General features: G+C 40.9%; 1 protein-coding gene across 2 annotated transcripts; it reads left to right on the forward strand.

Annotated features, from left to right (window-relative positions):
• The first annotated feature begins 917 nt into the window (after nucleotides 1-917).
• Nucleotides 918-25,236, forward strand: tmem168a (transmembrane protein 168a). Of its 2 annotated transcripts, none has more exons than XM_062066757.1 (6): nucleotides 918-1,376; nucleotides 10,784-11,668; nucleotides 15,245-15,520; nucleotides 15,709-15,851; nucleotides 20,303-20,580; nucleotides 24,441-25,236. In XM_062066757.1, exons 2-6 carry the CDS (start codon nucleotides 10,838-10,840, stop codon nucleotides 24,989-24,991), a joined length of 2,079 nt encoding a protein of 692 aa, XP_061922741.1. In that variant the 5' UTR covers nucleotides 918-1,376; nucleotides 10,784-10,837; the 3' UTR covers nucleotides 24,992-25,236. The 2 variants fall into 2 exon arrangements, with proteins under 2 accessions (XP_061922741.1, XP_061922742.1); XM_062066758.1 differs by lacking the exon at nucleotides 918-1,376 and adding an exon at nucleotides 10,234-10,337.

Below are 25,236 nucleotides of genomic sequence, written 5' to 3' on the forward strand. Positions count from 1 at the left end.
CTCACCTCATATCAGTCAAGATGAAACTGCTGATTGAACGGACCTCTTCAGACGGGCCAAGGGGTCCGCCGAGTTGTTCAACCCCAGCCAATCACCTGCTAGATGACGCGATCCGGCCGCGTTCTGCAATTTCTCCAAAGAACTCTTTCATATATAATTAGTTGTGTCTCAGTTGTCCCAGACCCGACCATGACGAGCGTTTAATGGCTTTACGTCTTGCGCCTTTACACAGTGTGATGGATCAAAGGCCCCTGCAAATAGAATACGGTCGAGTGTACCTTTTATTGTGTTTAATGGTCACAAACAGTCGGGACCCTTTTAGCTTTAAAATAACTGAATTGATGCAGAAGAAAAACAATGGCTTTGTACTTGAAGGAATTAGGGGTGCAGGAAAAAAATCAATTCACATCCAAATCGCAATTCTTAGTCATCCCGAGTCTAAATGAGTTCATAACTTTCAAAAATGTATAAAAAAAATAAAATAAAATAGGTATTTTTTTACATTTTATTTTTTTAAGAAATGATTTTAAAAAATACGATATTAGGCCATCTCCATGCAACCAGACCAAGCTTTTCTATTCTATAACCTGTTCCCGTATTTCCTTGAATTGGCGCAGGGAATCTAGTATTCGCACGTCTAGAATTACTGCCGGGTCAAACTCGTTTCTCAAAATAATTAACGCATGCTTGGCCTTATCGCCGGTTTATTATTGAAGCCGGATCAAATTCGTTTTGCAAAATATTAATTATATTATCGCATGTCTATAATTTTCGCCGGGTCAAACTCGTTTCGCAAAATATTTAGCATATGTGTAGAACTTCCACCGGGTCAAATTCGTTACGTCACGAGTGACGCATCTGTCCTCATTTTCAAAATGGAGGAAACTGATTTCAGGAGTTTACAATCGCACAAAGGAAAAAAGATAAAGAGCTTTTCAGTAGGATTTAAGGTCCAAGCTATTGAATACCGGTACAATATGCTAAAGAGAACAGTAAGCAGCTATGTTTTATTAATATACCGTAGCTGCGTGTGTGAAATACTGTATAAGTCATTAAATGACTCCCGCCTCCTGGTGGTAGAGGGCGCTGCCGCGCTAGTGATCCTTCTTGCGACTTCCGGTACTGCAGAAGAAGTGAACACACGCAGCAAGAGATTTATTTTTTTTTAACAAGGAGGATTACATACCGGTATCTAAAATAAAACAGTTTTCTAAACTGGACTTTCAATGGAAGCAGGAGGTAATAATTAAAGGAATATCTCCATCGAGACAGAGACTTTTAAAACGGAAAAAAGAAAATAATGAAGACTTCTATAAACAAGTTGTCGATGCTTTTGGTCAGAAGGAGCTGCAAATGGACTCCATTTATAAGTACAGGTAAGACCATAATAACGTTTTTTTTAATTAAATGTGCTTTTCATGATGGTATGCTTACATCACACTCAAAGCGCACACCTAAATTTTATGGATTCCTTTTGGTAAACGCCGGAGTGAGAAGAGGTTTTAAAATAATTACCGCATGCACGGCCATCCTGCCGGTTTCCGGTAAACGCAGGAGTGACAGGAGGTTTTAAATTAATTAACGCCCCTGCGGCTATTCAAGGAAATACGGTATGTAAAAGTTTCATTATAAATATTATACCAAATAACAAGAATCGATTCTGAATCGAATCGTCACCCCAGGAATCGGAATCGGGTCGTTTGGTGCCCGAAGATTCACACTTCTAGAAGAAACTGTCGTCTGTTAGCACAGGTGCCTGTCAGGTTCAAACACCGATGACATCTATTCGACAAGACAAGAAGCAAAGGAAATGAAACAGAGACAGGATTCAATTTAGCTCATGAGGAGAGCGCCTGTGTGCCTGCACCCTCGCACAGCGTCACCACACCGCTCTGACGAGGGAGTTCCACGCCTCCACTTTTATTTGGGACTTTTCTGGTTACATAGCATGACATTACATTACGCAGCTGCTCCTAAGGGGAGGTGGTCATAAACAGCTTTTGCACTCGGTCATAAACGGTTCAAAGAAAAGGTGCCTGGAGCTGCGTCAGGTCTGCTCCCTTTCCGCTTTGTAGATCTCGGGTCACCACACCGCTCTGACGAGGGAGTTCCACGCCTCCACTTTTATTTGGGACTTTTCTGGTTACATAGCATTACCTCACATTACGCAGCTGCTCCTAAGGGAAGGTGGTCATAAACAGCTTTTGCACTCGGTCATAAACGGTTCAAAGAAAAGGTGCCTGGAGCTGCGTCAGGTCTGCTCCCTTTCCGCTTTGTAGATCTCGGGTCAGGACAAAATCTTCCTGTGGCTGACAATAGATCAAAGAAACCGACACCTCCGTGTCGCATCCCATCGCACACAGTGGAGTTTTACAAGCCTTTTGCTTGATAAGATAAAAGACAGCTTTTGTCTTCCCGCAGGGGACTTGACCTCAATGGAACACAAAGTTGTGTGATAACTTCTCTACAATTATTCCGACAATGCCAGACGTTACTTCTCGTTGGTCACCAAGGTCAAGAGAGATTTTAGTTGTGATAATCCCCGAATTCCAAAAGTTTTGAGGCTGTTGCTTGGCAACTCAAAGTGCCAGCTCCTTCCGCAGATCTCACTGTGCTTCTTTTGGAGCCTCTCCTTTGGCGCTGTTCATCATTCAAGCGTTGAAGTCTTTCTTTCTCGTTTTTGTATTATTTATTCAATGTTTATTGTGGATTTTCCTGTTGATATTTTGTCCCTCCCTAATAAAATAAAGTACCGATGACAACTTGTAAGGGGGTAAAATTACAATTAGGGATGTCCGATAATGGCTTTTTGCCGATATCCGATATTCCGATATTGTCCAACTCTTTAATTACCGATACCGATATCAACCGATATATGCAGTCGTGGAATTAACACATTATTATGCCTAATTTGGACAACCAGGTATGGTGAAGATAAGGTACTTTTTTTTAAAAATCATAAAATAAGATGAATAAATTAAAAACATTTTCTTGAATAAAAAAGAAAGTAAAACAATATAAAAACAGTTACATAGAAACTAGTAATGAATGAAAATTATTAAAATTAACTGTTAAAGGTTAGTACTATTAGTGGAGCAGCAGCACGCACAATCATGTGTGCTTACGGACTGTATCCCTTGCAGACTGTATTGATATATATTGATATATAATGTAGGAAGCAGAATATTAATAACAGAAAGTAACAACCCTATTGTGTGAATGAGTGTGAATGGGGGAGGGTTTTTTGGGGGGTTATGTAAATATAAATATATAAATATAAATATTTATATATATTTATTTATATAAATATATATGATATATTTATTTATTATTATTTTTTTTTTTTTGTATTATTATTTTTTTAATTATTATTATATTTTTTTTTATTTTTTTTAATTTTATATTTATTTATTATTATTATTATTATTATTTATTTATATAAATATAAACATCTCTAATTACAATTCATCAATTATTCCACCCACTGAACGGACAAAACAGGAAGTCGAGGCGCATGCATTTGAAAATGTGTACGCATGATAAAATGTTCCCATTTACCTGTTTGTATATTTATTCAATACAACAAAAATGATAGCTGCGAATGAATAGCGTTGAACGGGCCCTCGCCCCCCTGGCAGGCATGGCACATGTGGCTACGTCTGCCATCCCATTGCAGTCTACACGTATCTTTTATGTGTGACTGCCATCTACTGGTCACACTTGTCATTTTGTGTGACCAAAATAAAATAGCTTCAAGGTCGGTAAGAAACAAACAAAATTATTCTGTACATTGGGCGCACCGGGTTATAAGATGCACTGTCGAGTTTTGAGAAAATGAAAGGATGTTAAAGGCCTACTGAAAGCCACTACTAGCGACCACGCAGTCTGATAGTTTATATATCAATGATGAAATCTTAACATTGCAACACATGCCAATACGGCCGGGTTAACTTATAAAGTGACATTTTAAATTTCCCGCTGAACTTCCGGTTGAAAACGTCTATATATGATGACGTATGCGCGTGACGTCAATCGTTGAACCGGAAGTATTGGTACCCCATTGAATCCAATACAAAAAAGCTCTGTTTTCATCTCAAAATTCCACAGTATTCTGGACATCTGTGTTGGTGAATCTTTTGCAATTTGTTTAACGAACAATGGAGACTGCAAAGAAGAAAGTTGTAGGTGGGATCGGTGTATTAGCGGCCGGCTGCAGCAACACAACCAGGAGTACTTTGACTTGGATAGCAGACGCGCTATCCGACGCTAGCCGCCGACCGCATCGATGATCGGGTGAAGTCCTTCGTCGCGCCGTCGATCGCTGGAACGCAGGTGAGCACGGGTGTTGATGAGCAGATGAGGGCTGGCGTAGCTCTGACGAGGTCCCGTAGCTAAGTTAGTTTCAATGGCGTCGTTAGCAACAGCATTGCTAGGCTTCGACAGGCGGCACAGCATTTACAGGTCCAGTGTTTGGTAGTATTGTTGATCTTCTGTCTATCCTTCCAGTCAGGGGCTTATTTCTTTTGTTTCTATCTGCATTTAAGCATGATGCTATCACGTTAGCTCCGTAGCTAAAGAGCTTCGCCGATGTATTGTCGTGGAGATAAAAGTCACTGTGAATGTCCATTTCGCGTTCTGGACTCTCATTTTCAAGAGGATATAGTATCCCAGGTGGTTTAAAATACAAATCCGTGATCCACAATAGAAAAAGGAGAAAGTGTGGAATTCAATGAGTCCTTTTACCTAAGTTACGGTCAGAGCGAAAAAAGATACGTCCTGCACTGCATTCTAGTCCTTCGCTCTCACGTTCCTCATCCACGAATCTTTCATCCTCGCTCAAATTAATGGGGTAATCGTCGTTTTCTCGGTCCGAATCGCTCTCGCTGCTGGTGTAAAAAATGGGGAAATGTGAGGGGTCCTTCAACCTGTGACGTCACGCTACTTCCGCTACAGGCAAGGCTTTTTTATCAGCGACCAAAAGTTGCGAACTTTATCGTCGATATTGTCTACTAAATCCTTTCAGCAAAAATATGGCAATATCGCGAAATGATCAAGTATGACACATAGAATGGATCTGCTATCCCCGTTTAAATAAGAAATTTTCATTTCAGTAGGCCTTTAAGTGCACCTTATAGTCCGAAAAATACGGTGATTGTTCTTCATACAATAATTCCCTATCAATAGGTTTGTTTTTCTTTTTAAAAGACATGTTACGTGTTAAATTTGTGCTGTTTTTTGGGGGAGAGGGCAAGCACAAATTAAAGTACTTCCAAGAAAAATGATACTGCTGCAGCTCAAATGAATGGAATACTAAGAGGCCACTAATGTTGATGTTGTGTTGGTGTGCTCATGTGTTCAATGGTAAGTGAAGTGGTATGTCTGACATTGGAAAGAAGGTACCTTCTGCATTATTCAAGCAAACCGGTCTCCTTTTGTCGGCTACATCCTCCCAGCTCTCAGCCTTCTTCCCTTCCCTCTCCTATTATCCTCACGCAACCTCCTCAAAAATCGTCTAAATCTCTCCTCCCGTTCGGAGCTTTAACCTTCAGAAGAAAAAAACAACATATCTTTTCTTCACAAGCTCCGAAAAGGAGCCGCAATCACGCCCTTCCTTTTCTAAACTCAACCGACACACGCATTACAGCGCAGGGAAATGATTCCATCATCACACAGGTTAATTATTCAGTGATGTCACATTAAGGGTCTAATTGAATAAAGCTGACAATGCCTTCATTGTGTTAGGGATCCTGTTATTCATCCAGAAATTAATGGAGGTGATGATGAATTTAAGGCAGGTGAGCAGGAGCTCTAATGACTTTTTTGTCTTGGAAGAGAAATGTCTTGATGAAGGAAGACCATCTATTTGCATTGTAATGCAGTGAACAGAACTAGATAACACTCAAATTAACCAAAATAACATGTTAATGAAAGATGTGAGCATCGTCAAAGCTGTATGTACCTTTCAGCATTAATGGTGCCTTCACAGATGTGTAAGTTACCCATGTCTTGGGCACTAATACACCCCCATACCATCACACATGCTGGCTTTTCGACTTTGCGCCTATAACAATCCGGATGGTTCTTTTCTTTTTTGGTCCGGAGGGCACGACGTCCACAGTTTCCAAAAACAATTTGAAATGTGGACTCGTCAGACCACAGAACACTTTTCCACTTTGCACCAGTCCATCTTAGATGAGCTCGGGCCCAGCGAAGCCGGCGGCATTTCTGGGTGTTGTTGATAAACAGCTTTGGCTTTGCATAGTAGAGTTTTAACTTGCACTTACAGAAGTAGCGGCCAACTGTAGTTACTGGCAGTGGTTTTCTGAAGTATTCCTGCACCACTGGCGTGCCGTCACTAGAGGCAGGGGAGGCGGGGCCTCACCTGCCATCATGGAAAGAAAAAAAAAGTAAAAAGAAAAAAAAATTAATTAAATTGTTATATGTATCCAGTGATTATACTAAAGTTATTTTCCATTTAACTTCACCAGTTTTAGATTATTTTTATTTTTATTTTCACAATACTGAGAAGAGACGGTGCGGTGATCAGCAGCCACGTCACTGCGTTGTGCCTCAACATGGATTGTGCACAATGACTCGGCTAACTGCTGAGCTGCTGTGCAGTGAGACTGTATTGCTATATGAATTATATTATACATTTCCATAGTTGAGTTAGCTGAGGTATATAATGTACAGTGTATTTTGTCAACAACTGTATGTGTGTAACGTATTTCTTGTGCTGAGCGATCATAAATCTGCTGCGAAGACGCACTGTGTGAGGCTCGTCTCATAACCCCGCCTCCTGGTGCCAAGCACCTCCGCCGCAGAATGCACCGCCCGACGGGAGCGCCGCGGCCACACCAACCAAAGCCCACACCCAAACCCTCCACGGGCAAGACCGAATCCACCCAAAAAAAGTCACTTAACAAGAAGCCAAAAAGTGCAAAAACAACAATGCTCGCGCTGGAGAAGCCGCGAACGACAGCAGGGACACAACATTAGGTACACCTGCAGACTGCACACTGTTCCCGCACTTATAAGTAAAGGTAAGACCATAATAACGTTTTTTTTTATCAAATGTGCTTTTTTGTGTGCTACAGTTTGTAAGTGTAACGTTAAAGTTAAGTTAAAGTACCCAATGATTGTCACACACACACACACTAGGTGTGGTGAAATGTGTCCTCTGCATTTGACCCATCCCCTTGATCACCCCCTGGGAGGTGAGGAGAGCAGTGGGCAGCAGCGGCGCCGTGCCTGGGAATAATTTTTGGTGATTTAACCCCCAATTCCAACCCTTGATGCTGAGTGCCAAGCAGGGAAGAATGCTGGTATGAGCTATTAAACATAACCCGTTAACTGCTGCCAATCAAATGGTGAATAAGATACTCTTTAGGGTTCATAAGTTTGTAAATCTGACTGTGATGAAGTCAGTGCCTCACCTGACATGAACCTCACCGCACGCCACTGATATATATATATATATATATATATATATATATATATATATATATATATATATATATATATATATATATATATATATATATATATATATATATATATATATATATATAAGACATGGAATTTTATGCAGCACACACATTGTTTTTTGTCAAAATGGAAAGAACAAATACATTTCATGAAAACGATGAAATACTTTATTTCCAAGCTTTCGCAGGCCATGTAAAATTAATTGGCCTTGAGTTTGACACCCGTGCAGTAAACAGAAGATTTGGGGACAACAATAACATGGTAAATAATGAGCAAAATTTTTGGTTTCCAATCAGTGTTTGTGTCTTAATAAATAACATCTCTTAAAAATTGTTGCATCACAGATAAATTCCCCGCTGCACTCTCATTGCATTGTGAGAATTAAAGACCTTCTTCCCTGCACGTCGTCTCCTGTCTCTGCATCTTGGGGTCACACCTGCACCACCGTGACACTTGAACCCTATTAAAAATGAAGTGATCTTGTTCTCATTATACGAATCACAGTTTTTTCAAATATTATTAAGTGAACATTATTGTTTATTTATTTATTGATTTAGTTATCTACAATATTCATTTAGTAATTTACTTATTCGTTTGTTACGGTTTGTGTTACGGATTGAGGAGAAACAAATGTGTTTCAATATAATCAGTCAAATGTATCAATATTACATAAATGTGTGTGTTAATCAAATTGACAAGTGGTAAATAAAAGCGTATAGGTACTACAAACCCCGTTTCAATATGAGTTGGGAAATTGTGTTAGATGTAAATATAAACGGAATACAATGATTTGCAAATCATTTTCAAGCCATATTCAGTTGAATATGCTACAAAGACAACATATTTCATGTTCAAACTGATAAACATTTTTTTTTTGCAAATAATCATTAACTTTAGAATTTGATGGCAGCAACACGTGACAAAGTAGTTGGGAAAGGTGGCAATAAATACTGATAAAGTTGAGGAATGCTCATCAAACACTTATTTGGAACATCCCACAGGTGAACAGGCAAATTGGGAACAGGTGGGTGCCATGATTGGGTATAAAAGTAGATTCCATGAAATGCTCAGTCATTCACAAACAAGGATGGGGCGAGGGTCACCACTTTGTCAACAAATGCGTGAGCAAATTGTTGAACAGTTTAAGAAAAACCTTTCTCAAGCAGCTATTGCAAGGAATTTAGGGATTTCACCATCTACGCTCCGTAATATCATCAAAGGGTTCAGAGAATCCGGAGAAATCACTGCACGTAAGCAGCTAAGCCCGTGACCTTCCATCCCTCAGGCTGTACTGCATCAACAAGCGACATCAGTGTGTAAAGGATATCACCACATGGGCTCATGAACACTTCAGAAACCCACTGTCAGTAACTACAGTTGGTCGCTACATCAATCAATCAATCAATCAATGTTTATTTATATAGCCCTAAATCACAAGTGTCTCAAAGGGCTGCATCTGTAAGTGCAAGTTAAAACTCTCCTATGCAAGGCGAAAACCGTTTATCAACAACACCCAGAAACGCCGTCGGCTTCGCTGGGCCTGAGCTCATCTAAGATGGACTGATACAAAGTGGAAAAGTGTTCTGTGGTCTGACGAGTCCACATTTCAAATTGTTTTTGGAAACTGTGGACGTCGTGTCCTCCGGACCAAAGAGGAAAAGAACCATCCGGATTGTTCTAGGCGCAAAGTGTAAAAGCCAGCATGTGTGATGGTATGGGGGTGTATTAGTGCCCAAGACATGGGTAACTTACACATCTGTGAAGGCGCCATTAATGCTGAAAGGTACATACAGCTTTTGGAGCAACATATGTTGCCATCCAAGCAACGTTACCATGGACGCCCCTGCTTATTTCAGCAAGACAATGCCAAGCCATGTGTTACATCAACGTGGCTTCATAGTAAAAGAGTGCGGGTACTAGACTGGCCTGCCTGTAGTCCAGACATTGAAAATGTGTGGCACCTAAAATAGCAGAAGGGAGACCCCCGGACTGTTGAACAACTTAAGCTGTACATCAAGCAAGAATGGGAAAGAATTCCACCTGAGAAGCTTCAAAAATGTGTCTCCTCACTTCCCAAACCTTTACTGAGTGTTGTTAAAAGGAAAGGCCATGTAACACAGTGGTGAACATGTCATTTCCCAACTACTTTGGCACATGTTGCAGCCATGAAATTCTAAGTTAATTATTATTTGCAAAAAAAATAAGGTTTATGAGTTTGAACATCAAATATGTTGTCTTTGTAGTGCATTCAATTGAATATGGCTTGAAAATGATTTGCAAATCATTGTATTCCGTTTATATTTACATCTAACACAATTTCCCAAATCATATGGTAACGGGCTTTGTTTATAATGTCTATTTTCTGCTGGATTTACTCTCTATTTTATGCTGCAGCTGTTACATATATTGTTATATTGTACACTGTCATTGTTATATGTTGTATATATGATATAAACATATAATATAATATATCAGTATATATGTTATATTTTATATTGCTTTTAGTCTATGTTATACCTGCATTGTCTTTTCCATCATTTGTAACTGAGCTACTGTGTGGAACAATTTCCCTTGTGGATCATTTAAGTGTGTCTAAGTTTGTCGAAGTCTAAGTTAAAAGGGTAGGTCTTGAGCTTGTTTTTAAAAAATATTGACATTATCTGCAGCCCTGAGGACTTCCGGCACGCTGTTCCACAAATAGGGGGTGCAATAATGTAACTGTATGCATGTTCAAAATCAACTCATATCACAACAAATAACCAAAAGAGAATGCTTCAATTTTGACCCTCGCGGCTTGCTGTCGTGGGAAAACCCGGAAGTAGAGCCGTTGTCGGTTACTCTAACAACATGTAAGTTGCGTGTTAAAGACACATTAACTCTACGTATTTGATAATTAAATGGCCTTATTGTGCCTGGCGTAGTAATGCGGATACTCATATTGAGACATTAAAAGGAGCGAGTTAGCAGACGGCGGACGACAAATCACCGCGTAGGCTAATGCTAACCAGCTAGCTCTCTGCTGCCACATCGCCAGGAATCTGTCAACAAGAATAATTTCAAATTCGCACTCTTATAAACTTTTTTGTACCTTTAAAAGTTATCTGCTATTTACTGTGTGATTGTTTGTTTTGGCGCGCGCAGCAAATCACACCGCAACATATTCAATACGATGTTTGTCTTTGTAAATAAAGTTGTGATTGCGCAGCAGGAGGGATGTCACCACTTAATGTGTGCATTACCGTGTCATATTTTACTTAAAAATAGGTAAACTTGTACTTTTTTTATGTGTTTCCAGGGGATGACTTGTTTGTTGCTTGAACAAAGTCCTAAGCTACATTAGCTGTCAGCCATGGCTCACAACGAGGAAGAGGAGCTGACCGATGAAGCCCCCAAGGAGGTAGACGTGATTACATCTATCCGTTGCCTAGGTTACCTATCAAGCATCACCCTCCTTGTGGCCGTGTGTGTTGGCATGTACGTCCGCTGGGAGGTGACCAGCGAGCCCATGATCCTTGTCATCTTCATCCTGGGCCTCTTTGTCCTCGGCATAGCCAGCATCCTCCATTACTACTTTTCCATGGAGCAGGCCAGCTTGAGCTTGTTCCACCTGTGGTTTGGCTTCCTGCTGGGTCTCCTGTGCTTCCTCAACAGTCCCGCCTTGGACTCCAACGTCAAGGAAGTGGTCGCCAAGTATCTCCTCCTGGCCAGCGTGGTTATGAAGACGGTATGGGCCGTCACGGAGCGAATATGCCGCTCCGTCCGCCACAAAGCCGTCGTGCTGAAATCGACGGAGTTCCTGGAGCTGCTCGGATTCGCCATTGCCAGCACGACGATGCTTCTACACAAGTCGGTCGCCATCATTGGCCTGGTGGTGGCGCTGGGGGCGCTCATCGTGGACCTGAGGATGAAGTCCCTGTTGGCTTTGCCTAACTTGGTCAACTTCGCCCTGGTGACATCGCTGGTGTTTTTCCAAGCGTTGGGGATCACGGCGAACCCTTACGCCTTAGGGTGCTGCCTGGGCAGGCTGCTGTGTGAGCCTGTGCTGGATGTCTACTTCAGCGGGCTGGGGCCCACCGAGCGATGGATGCCAGTGCTCACCTTGAGGAACTTGTGGAGGCGACTGTCCCTGCTGCCTTTGAGCCTGCTTGAGCTGACATTCTTTGTCGTTGCTGCCTTTAAGGTACATCCAGTAATCACAGGAAGACTCTGCAAAATATTGCAACACATATTTAACATAGAATGTTATTGTTCTAGGGCAAAAATAGTACCGTATTTTTCGGAATATAAGTCGCTCCGGAAAAAAATGCATAATAAAGAAGGCAAAAAACATATATAAGTCGCACTGGAGTATAAGTCGCATTTTTTGGGGAAATTTATTTGATGAAACCCAACACCAAGAATAGACATTTGAAAGGCAATTTAAAATAAATAAAGAATAGTGAACAGCAGGCTGAATAAGTGTATGTTATATGAGGCATGAATAACCAACTGAGAACGTGCCTGGTATGTTAACGTAACATATTATGGTAAGAGTCATTCAAATAACTGTAACATATGAATGAATGAATGAATGATCTTTATTTGTCATTGTGCATGTACAGGTACAGGTCCAACGAAATTTAGGTTGCTTCCCTAAGGTGCTTTGCATTTAAAAAAAAAGAAGAAACCACACAATATACAGAAACAACACAATATGCAATATACAATATGGCCTAAGACCACACTAAGAGGCAATGTAAAAAAAACGAGACAATAAAAAGTATAAAGTGACTAGTAAACTGACTAGAGAGGAGTAATGCTGGTTCCCTGTGTGCTGATGGGGTGGGAGTCAGCATTTTCTACCTCCTATGCTGTGCAGGCTTTTTATTGTGGATTAAATATGTAAATAAATATGGTAAATATTGTCCAGTGGGCATGTAATCGCTGATTGCACACATATAGAACATGCTATACGTTTACCAAACAATCTGTCACTCCTAATCGCTAAATCCGATGAAATCTTATACGTCTAGTCTCTTACGTGAATGAGCTAAATAATATTATTTGATATTTTACGGTAATGTGTTAATAATTTCACACATAAGTCGCTCCTGAGTATAAGTCGCACCCCCGGCCAAACTATGAATAAAACTGCGACTTATAGTCCGAAAAATATGGTATTAACAATAATTATAAAGTTGAAGTACCAATGATTGTCACACACTAGGTGTAGTGAAATTAACCTCTGCATTTGACCCATCCCCTTGTTCACCCCCTGGGAGGTGAGGGGAGCAGTGAGCAGCAGCGGTGGCCGCGCCTGGGAATCATATATGGCAACACCTGTGTATTGTACTGTCAGCCATGGCTCACGATATTTTTGTTAGGGATGGTCCGTTCAGGATTTTATGTTGCCGATACGGTAGGGCTGGGCAATGTATTACGATATAAGTGTTTTACATCGGTTAATATCGCTTGATTGATTGAGACTTTTATTAGTAGGTTGCACAGTGAAGTACATATTCCGTACAATTGACCACTAAATGGTAACACCCGAATAAGTTTTTCAACTTGTTTAAGTCGGGGTCCACTTAAATTGACGATAATTACTGATATTTCCTGTAACCTATCAATAATAAGGACCAGGAGAAAAAATATATTAAATGAAAACATGATTATAATCCCCTCAGGTATCAAGGCAGAAAGGAAAGGAAATGTCAACACAATCATTGAAAACAATCAATACGAACACAATTCTAAAATCACATTGACAAACGTACATTAACGTCTTAAAATTTAAGTGAAAAATAAGGAATATGTAATACATGCCTATTAAAGTGTAACCAAATTGTGAAAATGTAAACAAAGAGAAACCTGAGGACTATTTTCTGCAAGTTTAGTGCCAGGAAGTTACGGCTGTGTGACTTTTATCTTGGTCTGTTATTCTTATTTGAGTATGGAAATTCATTTGTTCTGCAGTAGTTATTATTTCAATAATATTGGACCAAATTGCTATAATTTTAAAGTTGCACATTTGTTATTTTTTGTCATTTATTGAACTTTAGTTCCTACATGTTGTTTTCGTATGCCTGAATAGGGAACGGACGAGGGTTGAAAAGAGAAGAAGTGAGGTCCGTTTTTTTTATGTCGACGTGACTTTTCCTGTTTTATCGACAATTTATTTGCACTCAGCAGCACTCATTTTTAGTTTCTTTTCTCACTCCATGCAGAAAATCAACAGCGAGACAACACGGCGGCACAACCAAAGTTGATACTGTTACGTGATTGGCTGTTAGCGTGTCCCTCCTGTTGCTCAATGATAATTTCCAGTTTTGCAAGGTTACCAGAGCGCGAGTGTCGTTTTATCGGCCCAGCCCTACGACACCATATATCCATGAGTGAGACCGGTTGATACCAATACCAATCACATATATTAACTGTAATTTAAAACATTTATTTATGATGAGTACTGTTGACAGTTTATACTCTTTTATTACGTACAATTGTTTGAGCAAAACAACGTCAATAGTACAAAATAGCTAAACTAAAGCAAAAACTACACTCTCAAATCTCAAAACTCCTTTAAATCCTGTAGTTTTTGCCCATAAGTCCTCCAGCGTCCAGGGAATTATTCTCTGTTAACAAAAACAACCAAAAAATGATTATAAGAAAATAAAAATATCCACGTAATCACTCTTGTATCGATCACACAATGATACTACTCTTGGTATTGACACCAACAATTTTTTTTTAATATTACATTAATTTACTAACTGTGACGATGCTGACACACTAACACTTTTTGTTATTTATCCTCTAAATCTTATTAATCTAGTTGTTAATTTTCTGTTAATAACTGTTCACTCTCTGCTGTAATGTGGTTCCATCTATACACTTCTTAAACTTTACTAAGCACTTATGTCTTCTGTTGTTTCAAGCTAGTTTAGTGGTTAGCTTAGCTGTTAGCCTGCCTGCTCCTAGCTTATACTTGGTGTGTAACATGTTTTGCTTCGTCCTCAGGTGATAATACTAATTAAGATATTAAGAAATGCAGCTTATTTGCAGTATTGGAGGCGATTATTGTTATCTTAGGGGAGCGGCTTCACACTGTTTATGAAGACACATAATTAGCTGTGTAATTGTGATCGGCATTAATCGCCAATGGCGATCACATACCGTATTTTTCGGACTATAAGTCGCAGTTTTTTTCATAGTTTGGCCGGGGGTGCGACTTATACTCAGGAGTGACTTATGTGGGAAATTATTAACACATTACCGTAAAATATCAAATAATATTATTGATGTCATTCACGTAAGAGACTAGACGTATAAGATTTCATGGATTTAGCGATTAGGAGTGACAGATTGTTTGGTAAACGTATAGCATGTTCTATATGTTATAGTTATTTGAATGACTCTTACCATAATATGTTACGTTAACATACCAGTTGGTTATTTATGCCTCATATAACGTATACTTATTCAGCCTGTTGTTCACTATTCTTTATTTATTTTAAATTGCCTTTCAAATGTCTATTCTTGGTGTTGGGTTTTATCAAATAAATGTCCCCAAAAAATGCGACTTATACTCCAGTGCAACTTATATATGTTTTTTCCCTTCTTTATTATGCATTTTCGGCAAGTGCGACTTATACTCCGAAAAATACGGTACTCTTGAATGAAATTCGTCCGATACTTCCCATGTCTAATAGAATAGAAAGTACTTTATTGATCCCTGGGGGAAATTCAGCACACCGCCATTATTTCCTCGTTTACGCAGCTTAGCCACTTGGAATTGTGGTACCTGGTGATCCCGGGCTTCTGCCTCTTCGGCGTCTTCTGGTCCATCTGCCACGTCATCCTTCTCATCACAATCTGGGGCTTCCACACCAAGCTGAGTGAGTGTCAGCTGGCCTGGCGGGCCCAGCGCTCCAGGAGCCGGAGCCTGGACCAGGTCATGGCCTCCCGGGGCATCCGGCACTTTTGCCTCATATCGGAGCGGCTGGTGTTCTTCAGCCTGCTCTCCACGGTCATCCTAGGCGCCGTGTCCTGGCAGGTGGGTACTAACTTACTATATCCATGCTCAGGGAGGGTATATTGTCTCTTTTAAGCATGATCCTGCAGTCATGTTCATGTTGCATAACCATCTTGCAGACTTGTCACCACCAATTAAGCGCATGCGATCGCTTGGCTACAAACTCCAAGTGACAAATGGAAGTGACATTTGTGTGGCTCTGTTTGCAGCAGTCCAACGGTCTCTTCCTCAGCGCTCTGCTGGTGGTGCTGCCTTTGGAGTCGCTCGCCCACGGATTGTTCCACGAGCTGGGCAGCTGCCTGGGGGGCACGTGCGTCGGCTACGCATTAGTCGTCCCCACCACGTACTGCAGGTAACCCCCACTTGTTAAGAGAGCAAATAAAAACATGTTTACACACTTGAAGAGGCATTCCCATCCTCAGTTAACACAAAACCAACTGGATAAATAGGCCAATAAAGATGCACAAACATGCTGCTAATGTTCAGCCCCCGAAGGGATCGTTCTGGTGCTCCCTGTGCAGCATACTAAGACGTGCAGCAGTTAGCCATAAGCCGCCGCTACTCCCGATGCCTCCCTCTGTTTGCTCTCACATGGCATCTTTTTTTAATGGGCCAGTTAGTTTTGATGATGCTCCGCCCCCTCCCTTCACATTTATAAAGTCTCCATCACCAAACAGCCAGCGACGCCCGCTAATACGGGATGCGCGTCCCGTCGCGGCCGCTCTGTATGCGACGCCGCACGCGGGCCCACGGGGACGACTGAGGGGCATGATGAGAATGCAGCGGTGTATAATAGGCGGTTTGATGGCTGCCGATCATGTCCGCACAATGACAAGAGCCCCCGCGGGGAGATTACGGCCATAGGGGGGACGCGAAAAATAAAAATAAAATAGTGTGTGAAGCAAAGCAAGCAACCGAGGGAGAAGGGACAGACTTTGACAGGAGGGAGGGGCTCTGAGGGAGGATGAAAGCGAGACGGGAAACGCGGCGTGAATCTCAAACTACAAGCCTTTTACTCCCCCGGGCGCTCGTGAGATCTGAAAAGATTAGATGAGCTTGCCAAGCGCCGTCGAGGTTGACGCTTGTCATTTTTTTCTCTTATTGAATTAATGAAAGTGTAGTCTTTGTAGCCAGCGGTGAGTAAAACACGCAATTGATTGTGTTTTCTACTTAACAAAACTTCTAAATGAACATTTTGGCAGCCTCACATCAAAGTATGGGAATGTGAGGGAGGAGCTAGACCAGGCCTGGGCTATTATTTTGACTCGGGGGGCCAAATTTAGAGAAAAAATGTGTCGAAGGCCGGTATATCTATTTTTAGGAACACTAATACAAAACCTCACAATAATGTCTGATTAATGCTAAAAACGTTATGACAGACCGCCTTAAAAAACGGAATGGAATTGAAATTTTTTTTACTGAATGAGACACCCAGAATGTACATGAAAATAAAGAATGTGACATTTACAATCTTAAAGGCCTACTGAAATGAATTGTTTTTATTTAAACGGGGATATCAGATCCATTCTATGTGTCATACTTGATCATTTTGCGATATTGCCATATTTTTGCTGAAAGGATTTAGTATAGAACAACGTCGATAAAGTTCGTAACTTTTGGTCTCTGATAAAAAAAAACCTTGCCCCTACCGGAAGTAGCGTGACGTTGTCAGTTGTTTACTCCCTCATATTTTCCTATTGTTTTCAACGCAGCTAGAGCTATTCGGACCATTACCCCATTAATTTGAGCGAGGATGAAAGATTCGTGGACGAGGAACATTAGAGTGACGGACTAGAATGCAGTGAAATACATATTTTTTTTCGCTCTGACCGTAACTTAGGTACAAGCTGGCTCATTGGATTCCACACTCTCTCCTTTTTCTATTGTGGATCACGGATTTGTATTTTAAACCACCTCGGATACTATATCCTCTTGAAAATGAGAGTCGAGAACGCGAAATGGACATTCAGTGCCTTTTATCTCCACGACAATACATCGACGAAGCTCATGCTAATCAGCATGAGCTAACGTGATAGCATCTGTCTCAAATGCAGATAGAAACAAAATAAATAAATCCCTGACTGGAAGGATAGACAGAAGATCAACAATACTATTAAACCATGTACATGTAACTACACGGTTAATAGATCTCAGCCTGGCAAAGCTTAACAATGCTGTTGCTAACGACGCTAAGGCTGACTTAGCAATTTAGCAACCGGACCTCACAGAGTTATGATAAAAACATTAGCGCTCCACCTACGCCAGCCAGCCATCATCTGCCCAGCTCATCAACGCCCGTGCTCACCTGCGTTCCAGCGATCGACGGCGCGACGAAGGACTTCACCCGATCATCCGTGCGGTGGCCGGTTAGCATCGGCTAGCGCGTCTGCTATCCAAGTGAGTAATCCTTGTTGTGTTGCGACAGCCAGCCGCTATACACCGACCCACCTACAACGTTCTTCTTTGCAGCCTCCATTGTTCATTAAACAAATTGCAAAAGATTCACCAACACAGATGTCCAGAATACTGTGGAATTATGAAATGAAAACAGAGCTTTTTTGTATTGTATTCAATGGGGTACCAATACTTCCGGTTCAATGATTGACGTCACGCGCATACTCATCCTCCGAAGGCTTTTTCAACCGGAAGTGTGGCGGGAATTTTAAAATTGCACTTTATAAGTTAACCCGGCCGTATTGGCATGTGTTGCAATGTTAAGATTTCATCATTGATATATAAACTATCAGACTGCGTGGTCGGTAGTAGTGGCTTTCGGTAGGCCTTTAACTATGAAGGATAAAACACTGAATATTGACAACATATAAACGTCACACCTCTCGATCGACATATTTTACAATCAAGCGAAACGCAACAACAATGCAAAAAACACAACGAAATAGGAACGCGAAGGGTAAAAAAAACAAACACAATCTGATACAGCTGATATATCACTAAGCTTTACAACTTTGTTGTAAAAATCTCCTTCCACGTCTGTCCCTGACACCCGCATTTCAGTCCAAAAAACATCACTTCCTGGAATCTTGGTTTGAAGGGTCGTATTACACTTTCTACATAACATTTAATGGTGGTTCTTTTGTCAAAGTTTTGCATAGATTATGTTTTACAGGCCATTTGCTATCCGCTTTCTGACAATCTCTTCACAGTGCACCTTTTTTGGTCTTATTTACGTGGCTCCACTTTAACAGCATCTTCTCCCCACCATTTGTGTTGTAATTTTTACCGCGTCCATGTGGAGCCTACTGACAGATTAAGTTTGAACTATAGGCTACTTTGTATTAGTAATAGCAACAGCTGAGGATGCATGTGCATGTACGAGCCAGTCTGCCCCAAAACAAGAGGATAGCAAAAAAAAAAGATCTTATTATCTACAGCATCAGACTACAATGGCGTACTCGGGCAAAGCACATCAAAGTATGTGCAAATTCCAAACGGCTCGTTTGGAGGAAGGAAGGCGAGATTGCTTTAGTGAGTTTTGTTTAGTGAGCATGCTGGCCAGATAGCGTCAAGCAACAAAAAATATGAGCAACATGAGCTAGAAAAGCTAGCATGCTAACAGTCAGACTGTTAGTGAAATACCAAAATATATGACACTGAGGTATATACCGTATTTTTCGGACTATAAGTCACAGTTTTTTTCATAGTTTGGCCGGGGGTGCGACTTATACTCAGGAGCGACTTATGTGGGAAATTATTAACACATTACCGTAAAATATCAAATAATAATATTTAGCTCATTCACGTAAGAGACTAGACGTATAAGATTTCATGGGATTTAGCGATTAGGAGTGACAGATTGTTTGGTAAACGTATAGCATGTTCTATATGTTATAGTTATTTGAATGACTCTTACCATAATATGTTACGTTAACATACCAGTTGGTTATTTATGCCTCATATAACGTACACTTATTCAGCCTGTTGTTCACTATTCTTTAGACATTTTAAATTGCCTTTCAAATGTCTATTCTTGGTGTTGGCTTTTATCAAATACATTTCCCCAAAAAATACGACTTATTAGCTGGCTTATTAGCCAGTGCGGCTTATATATGTTTTTTTCCTTCTTTATTATGCATTTTCGGCCGGTGCGAGTTATACTCCGGAGCGACTTATACTCCGAAAAATACGCTACTTGAAAAATGTGTTTAAAATTCTAGTATTCTAACGTTAGCATGCCTCATCTACCAAAATATGACCCAGGTGTATACTTACAAAATTAGCTTTAAAAAAGTTAGCATACAACAGGTATCATTCATCAAGTAACAAAATATTTGGCGCTGAGATGTATATCTGCAAAATTTGCAAACAAATGTATCATGCTAATATTACAATGCTAACAATTGTGCCGCTATAATATTAGCTACGGGCCACAAACGGCCCGCGTGCCGCACTTTGGACACCGCTAGTTTACGCACGCAACTCATTTTTCCCATATTTCCCATTTGAAACTGAACGATTTTCCCTTGATGGAAGCATGTCCTATTTCTTATCAGTCCAGTCCTTCACTCCCAACTTTCACCTGTCCTTGTCAAGGTGAAGGTGGTGATAACTGGGCAGTAATTTAACGACCCCCGTTATGCAGATGTGTGCAAGTGAAGGCGTGAAGTATGACTTCCATTCTCTTGGCCATGAATAACATCAAGCCTGTGGATTGAAGGGAAGTGCATGTATGTGATTTGCAGTCGCCCTTGACTTTTTTGAATGTGTGTGTTCCTCCATCAGTCATGCAGCTACCACACACACACACACTTTACTTACAAACTAAAAACAATTATTTTGCTTCAGCGCTGACGGGCAGCCCACTCTGCTGCCCCCGGAGCATGTGCAACAGCTGAACCTGCGCTCCACGGCAATGCTGAACAACGTGCAGCGTCTCTTCTCCCACCACCTGATCCAGACCTTCGGGTGCGACTACTCGGCCAGCGGCGTCACCCTGGAGGCGCTGCAAGTCAAGCTGCGCAGCTTCCTGGAGCTGCGGACGGCGGACGGGCCTCGCCACGACACCTACCTGGTCTTCTACAGCGGGCACACGCAAAAGGGAAGCGGATCCTGGGCACTAGCTGGTAAGACGCCCTGGTTATCTTTGGCTTAAGTATGACAACACGTGAAAGTGTATATTCCTAGCTCTCGAAATGTGTAGTCTGTTTAACTATATGGGGCGCCAAATATCTGTTTCTCAGATGTAGTTCATATGGGCCACAGTGGTACTCGGTTGTAATACACTTATCCACCACTTGAAGCAGTAATGACAATTGTCAGGTTCAAACACTGATGACATCTATGAAACAGACAAAGAAGCAAGGAATTAAACAGAGACAGAATTCAATTTAGCTCAATTGAGGAGAAACGTCTGGGCTGTACTCTTGCACAGTCTCCACCACGCTCTGAAGAAAGATTGTACGCCTCCTCTTTTATTTGGACTTTCCCTGATTACATGGCAAAAGCTGTTTCTAAGGGAGGGGGGTCGTAAACAGCTATCGCCTTTGGTTACAAGACAGTTCAAAGAAAAGGTCGTAATACAGTTCAAAGAAGAGGTGCCTGGAGCTTGGGCAGGTCCTGCTTTCTCTCTGCTTTGTAGATCTCGGGACAAGACAAAATCTTTCTGTGGATTACAATCCATCAAATAAACAGAACCCTCATGTCGCTCCCCATCCTACACAGTGGAGTTTTACAAGCCTTTTGTTTGGTAGGATCAAAGACAGCTTTTGTCCTCTCACAGGGCGAGCTGAACTCAATGTAACACAAAGTTTTGTGATAACTTAGATACAATTATTCTGACAACAATATTAAACAAACAGAAAAAGTCTGGATCTAAAGTCTTAGAGAAGTTTCTTTCTTCAGAGCAAAAATTATGACTAAAGTGGTAAATATATATTTTAATTAGCACTTAAATTGTATTGACAATTTTATTTAACAAACATATATGTTATAATTCTTATTTACCATAATTTAGTTAGAATGTATATATAATTAATTAATTATCAATTAATTATAATGAATAATTAATAACCATTATTTAGTTAGAATGTAGGCAGCACGGTGGTACAGGAGTTAGTGCGTGTGCCTCACAATACGAAGGTCCTGGGTTCGATTCTGGGCTCGGGATCTTTCTGTGTGGCGTTTGCATGTTCTCCCCGGGTCATCCGGCTTCCTCCCACCTCCAAAGACATGCACCTGGGGATAGGCCCCTCCCACCTCCAAAGACATGCACCTGGGGATAGGTTGATTGGCAACACTAAATGGTCCCTAGTATTTGAATGTTGTCTGTCGGTCTGTGTTGGCCCTGCGATGAGGTGGCGACTTGTCCAGGGTGTACCCCGCCTACCGCCCGAATGCAGCTGAGATAGCCTCCAGCACCCCCCGCGACCCCCAAAAAGGGACAAGCGGTAGAAAATGGATGGGGAGATAGTTAGAATGTATTAATTTTAGCACCGTGTACTTGATGTGAATATATTTTTCATCAGTTTTTATGAGTCCCTTCTTTGCATTGTATTTGATTAGTGTTTATCTTTAAAGCTAGATAATAATATTTGTAATTAACACATGCTTTTATACCTTTTGACAAAGTTTAGCCTGTTAAACTGTAAGTAGCTTAGATATAAATTATTGAATACCATTCAAATCAACAGTGAGATTTGTAATTCAGTGTTAATATTTCAGTGGGCCCAGGGCCCGTCTGTAGTGGAAAAGTTTGGCCCCCAGGTCAAAAAGGTTATTTTAAGCTGCCATTTCTTTACAGAAAAATCTACGGCCATTTTTTTTTACAGTGCGTTGCTATAAATGGAAAAACAGTACTACTGTTATTTTTACCGCAAAAGTCTGGCTAATGAGCTTCCAGTTTTTTTAATTAAAAATCGGGTCATTGTTTACCGTCCATTACTGTCAATTGTAAAACGGTACCACTCCAATTTTGGCGACGGAGCTGCCAGTTTTTTACAGAAAAATCTACGATTTTTTTTTTTTTTTACAGTGCATTGCTGTAAATTTAAAAACAGTACCACTGAAATTTTTGCTGCAAAATTCTGGCAACTGAGCTACCATTTTTTTTTACCGTTATAAAGTTTTGTTTCTTGTTTTTACAGTGCATTACTGTAAAAGGAAAAGTTATTATTTACAGATCATTTTACGGTAAATTTCGGCGACTGAGCTGCCAGGTTTTTACCGTATAATCTACAGACTTTTTTACATGCCACCAATGATTTTTCAGATTAAAAGAGGTCAGTATAAGTACAGTATGTGTTCAATTTGGTAGCCACAAAATGACACGACAGGCCAATTTTATCCCTGGTCTTAAGGCTTTGTAACACAAGCTAGCATACATGGAGCACAAATATCCTCACATTTGTTTTTTTGGGTTTTTTTCAAAACGAAGAAAAAAAGGGCCAATTGTGGGCCATTCAGTGTGTTTATTATATATTCATTAATTTCATTTTCTCAGTAGAAGTCTTAGAAGGACAGAATCTCTTTGGTTTTTATTTAATGTGCTTTTGAAGAACTCCATTTAGAACTCTGCTAGAAAGTGTTAAGTGACCTTGCAAGCTCATATTCATCTTATTTTTTTATATCCATCACACATAAATATTAGATATATATATATATATATACACACTAGCGTTCAAAAGTTTGGGGTCACATGTAAATGTCCTTATTTTTGAAGGAAAAGCACTGTACTTTTCAATGAAGATAACTTTAAACTAGTCTTAACTTGAAAGAAATACACTCTATACATTGCTAATGTGGTAAATGACTATTCTAGCTGCAAATGTCTGCTTTTTGGTGCAATACCTACATAGGTATATAGAGGCCCATTTCCAGCAACTATCACTCCAGTGTTCTAATGGTATAATGTGTTTGCTCATTGGCTCAGAAGGCTAATTGATGATTAGAAAACCCTTGTGCAATCATGTTCACACATCTGGAAACAGTTTAGCTCGTTACAGAAGCTACAAAACTGACCTTCCTTTGAGCAGATTGAGTTTCTGGAGCATCACATTTGTGGGGTCAATTAAACGCTCAAAATGGCCAGAAAAAGTGAACTTTCATCTGAAAAAAGTGAACTTTCATCTGAAACTCGACAGTCTATTCTGGTTCTTAGAAATGGAGGCTATTCCACAAAATTGTTTGGGTGACCCCAAACTTTTGAACGGTAGTGTATATATATATATATTTTTTAATGAGTCTGTTTAGCTGATTGGAGAGCGAGCTGCCCCAGCTAGTGGGTCCATGACGATGACTTCCGTTTTGTTTAATCAGCCGTTTTACTGCCGTCCTACAAACACTTTTTGTAAACAACTAAGGTATGTAAATAAACATGTGTAAATAACTCATTTAACAACGTATATTTGTGCGGCTTATAGTCAGGTGCAGCTAAAACATGGAAAATATTTGTTTCTAGTAAAATTCAGTGGGTGCAGCTTACATAGTCCGGAAAGTACGGTAGCTCGTATCTCAAGACACTCGTAAGTCAAGGCAGCACTGGACTTTGATATTAAATTCAGCCTGCAAGCTGCATTTGCATCGCGGTCTGCTTTGCATGCTCCTCCTTCTCCTCAGTCAATCCGAGGCTGATTTGTCACAGGCCAGACAAGTGAGCCAATGGAGTTAAAATTGCTGTGAAGGACACAAGTGGAGGATTCTGGAAAAGTTGAGGTTTTAAAAAAAAAAAAAAACCGCTAGACTGCAGACATCACACAACTACATCTGTTGGCAGCTGTGCTTTTAATCCGCCCGCTTTTTCTATTGAAGTTTGTGTGCCTGCGACAGCTGGACCGACAGTCGTGCGAGTGAGAACTGACAGGTTTGATCCACACTAAGACGCTCCTGTCCATCAAGTGTCACGGCAGAAAGTCCTTGAAGGGCAACTCCACTCTTAAATCCACCAGCATACTGCAAAATCTGAATCTTTAATGTTGCTCTTTAATAGGTGGAGAGAGTCTTCATCTGAGCCAGCTGCTGGACTTGTGGAAGGAGAAGAACGCGGGGCAGTGCGCGCGTCTCATTCTGGTCCTCGACACCGAAAACTCCCTCAACTGGGTTAAAGAGGTACGTAGGGTCGACGGGGTTTACGTAGCCGTGCAAACCGCCCAGCTGTCCGCCGCCGCGCCCGACCCGGAAGTGGGCGAGGCCCCGTTACTCGGGGACTTCACCTCCGAATGGGTGGAGTTCAACTGCAACCCAGACAGCGACACCCAGTGGTCGGAGAACGAGCGGACTGTAACGGCGGTGTACGGCGTGTCCAAACGCTGGAGCGACTACACGCTGCATTTGCCGACAGGCAGCGACGTGGCCAAGCATTGGAAGACCCACTTTCCCAAGGCGACGTATCCCATGGTGCACCTCTCCAACTGGTGCTGCGGCCTTAACTTGTTCTGGACTTGCAGCGTGTGTCTGCGCTGCTTCAGGAGGTGCAAATTAGCTTGGTTCCCACCGTCGGTGTTAGACACCGGGCAGGGAATCAAACTGGTGCACTCGTAATGAACATTTGGACGCAAATTCAAGCACACAATTAATGTTAGATATTTCTTTTCTTTACGTGACAGCCTGATGATGACTTCAGGGGCAAATAGGAGCCGAATCTTAATGAAATAACAAGAATACACACTTTTTTTTTTTTTAAATGATCTTTTTTTGCTTCATATTGAATTACACATGTTAATGTTCTTCCAATTATTTTTGCCTATTATGCCTTAATAACCTTAATAAAGTGATATACTCTTTTA

This window comes from Entelurus aequoreus, linkage group LG12 (genome assembly GCF_033978785.1).
Source record: "Entelurus aequoreus isolate RoL-2023_Sb linkage group LG12, RoL_Eaeq_v1.1, whole genome shotgun sequence".
Taxonomy (NCBI): domain Eukaryota; kingdom Metazoa; phylum Chordata; class Actinopteri; order Syngnathiformes; family Syngnathidae; genus Entelurus; species Entelurus aequoreus.

Excerpts from the sequence above, each read along its gene's own strand:
- tmem168a (XM_062066757.1), top strand. The coding sequence starts at position 10,838 with ATGGCTCACAACGAGGAAGAGGAGCTGACCGATGAAGCCCCCAAGGAG. Across the intron at positions 11,669-15,244 it reads TTGTCGTTGCTGCCTTTAAG|CTTAGCCACTTGGAATTGTG; the intron begins GTACATCCAGTA and ends TCGTTTACGCAG. Across the intron at positions 20,581-24,440 it reads CGGATCCTGGGCACTAGCTG|GTGGAGAGAGTCTTCATCTG; the intron begins GTAAGACGCCCT and ends GCTCTTTAATAG.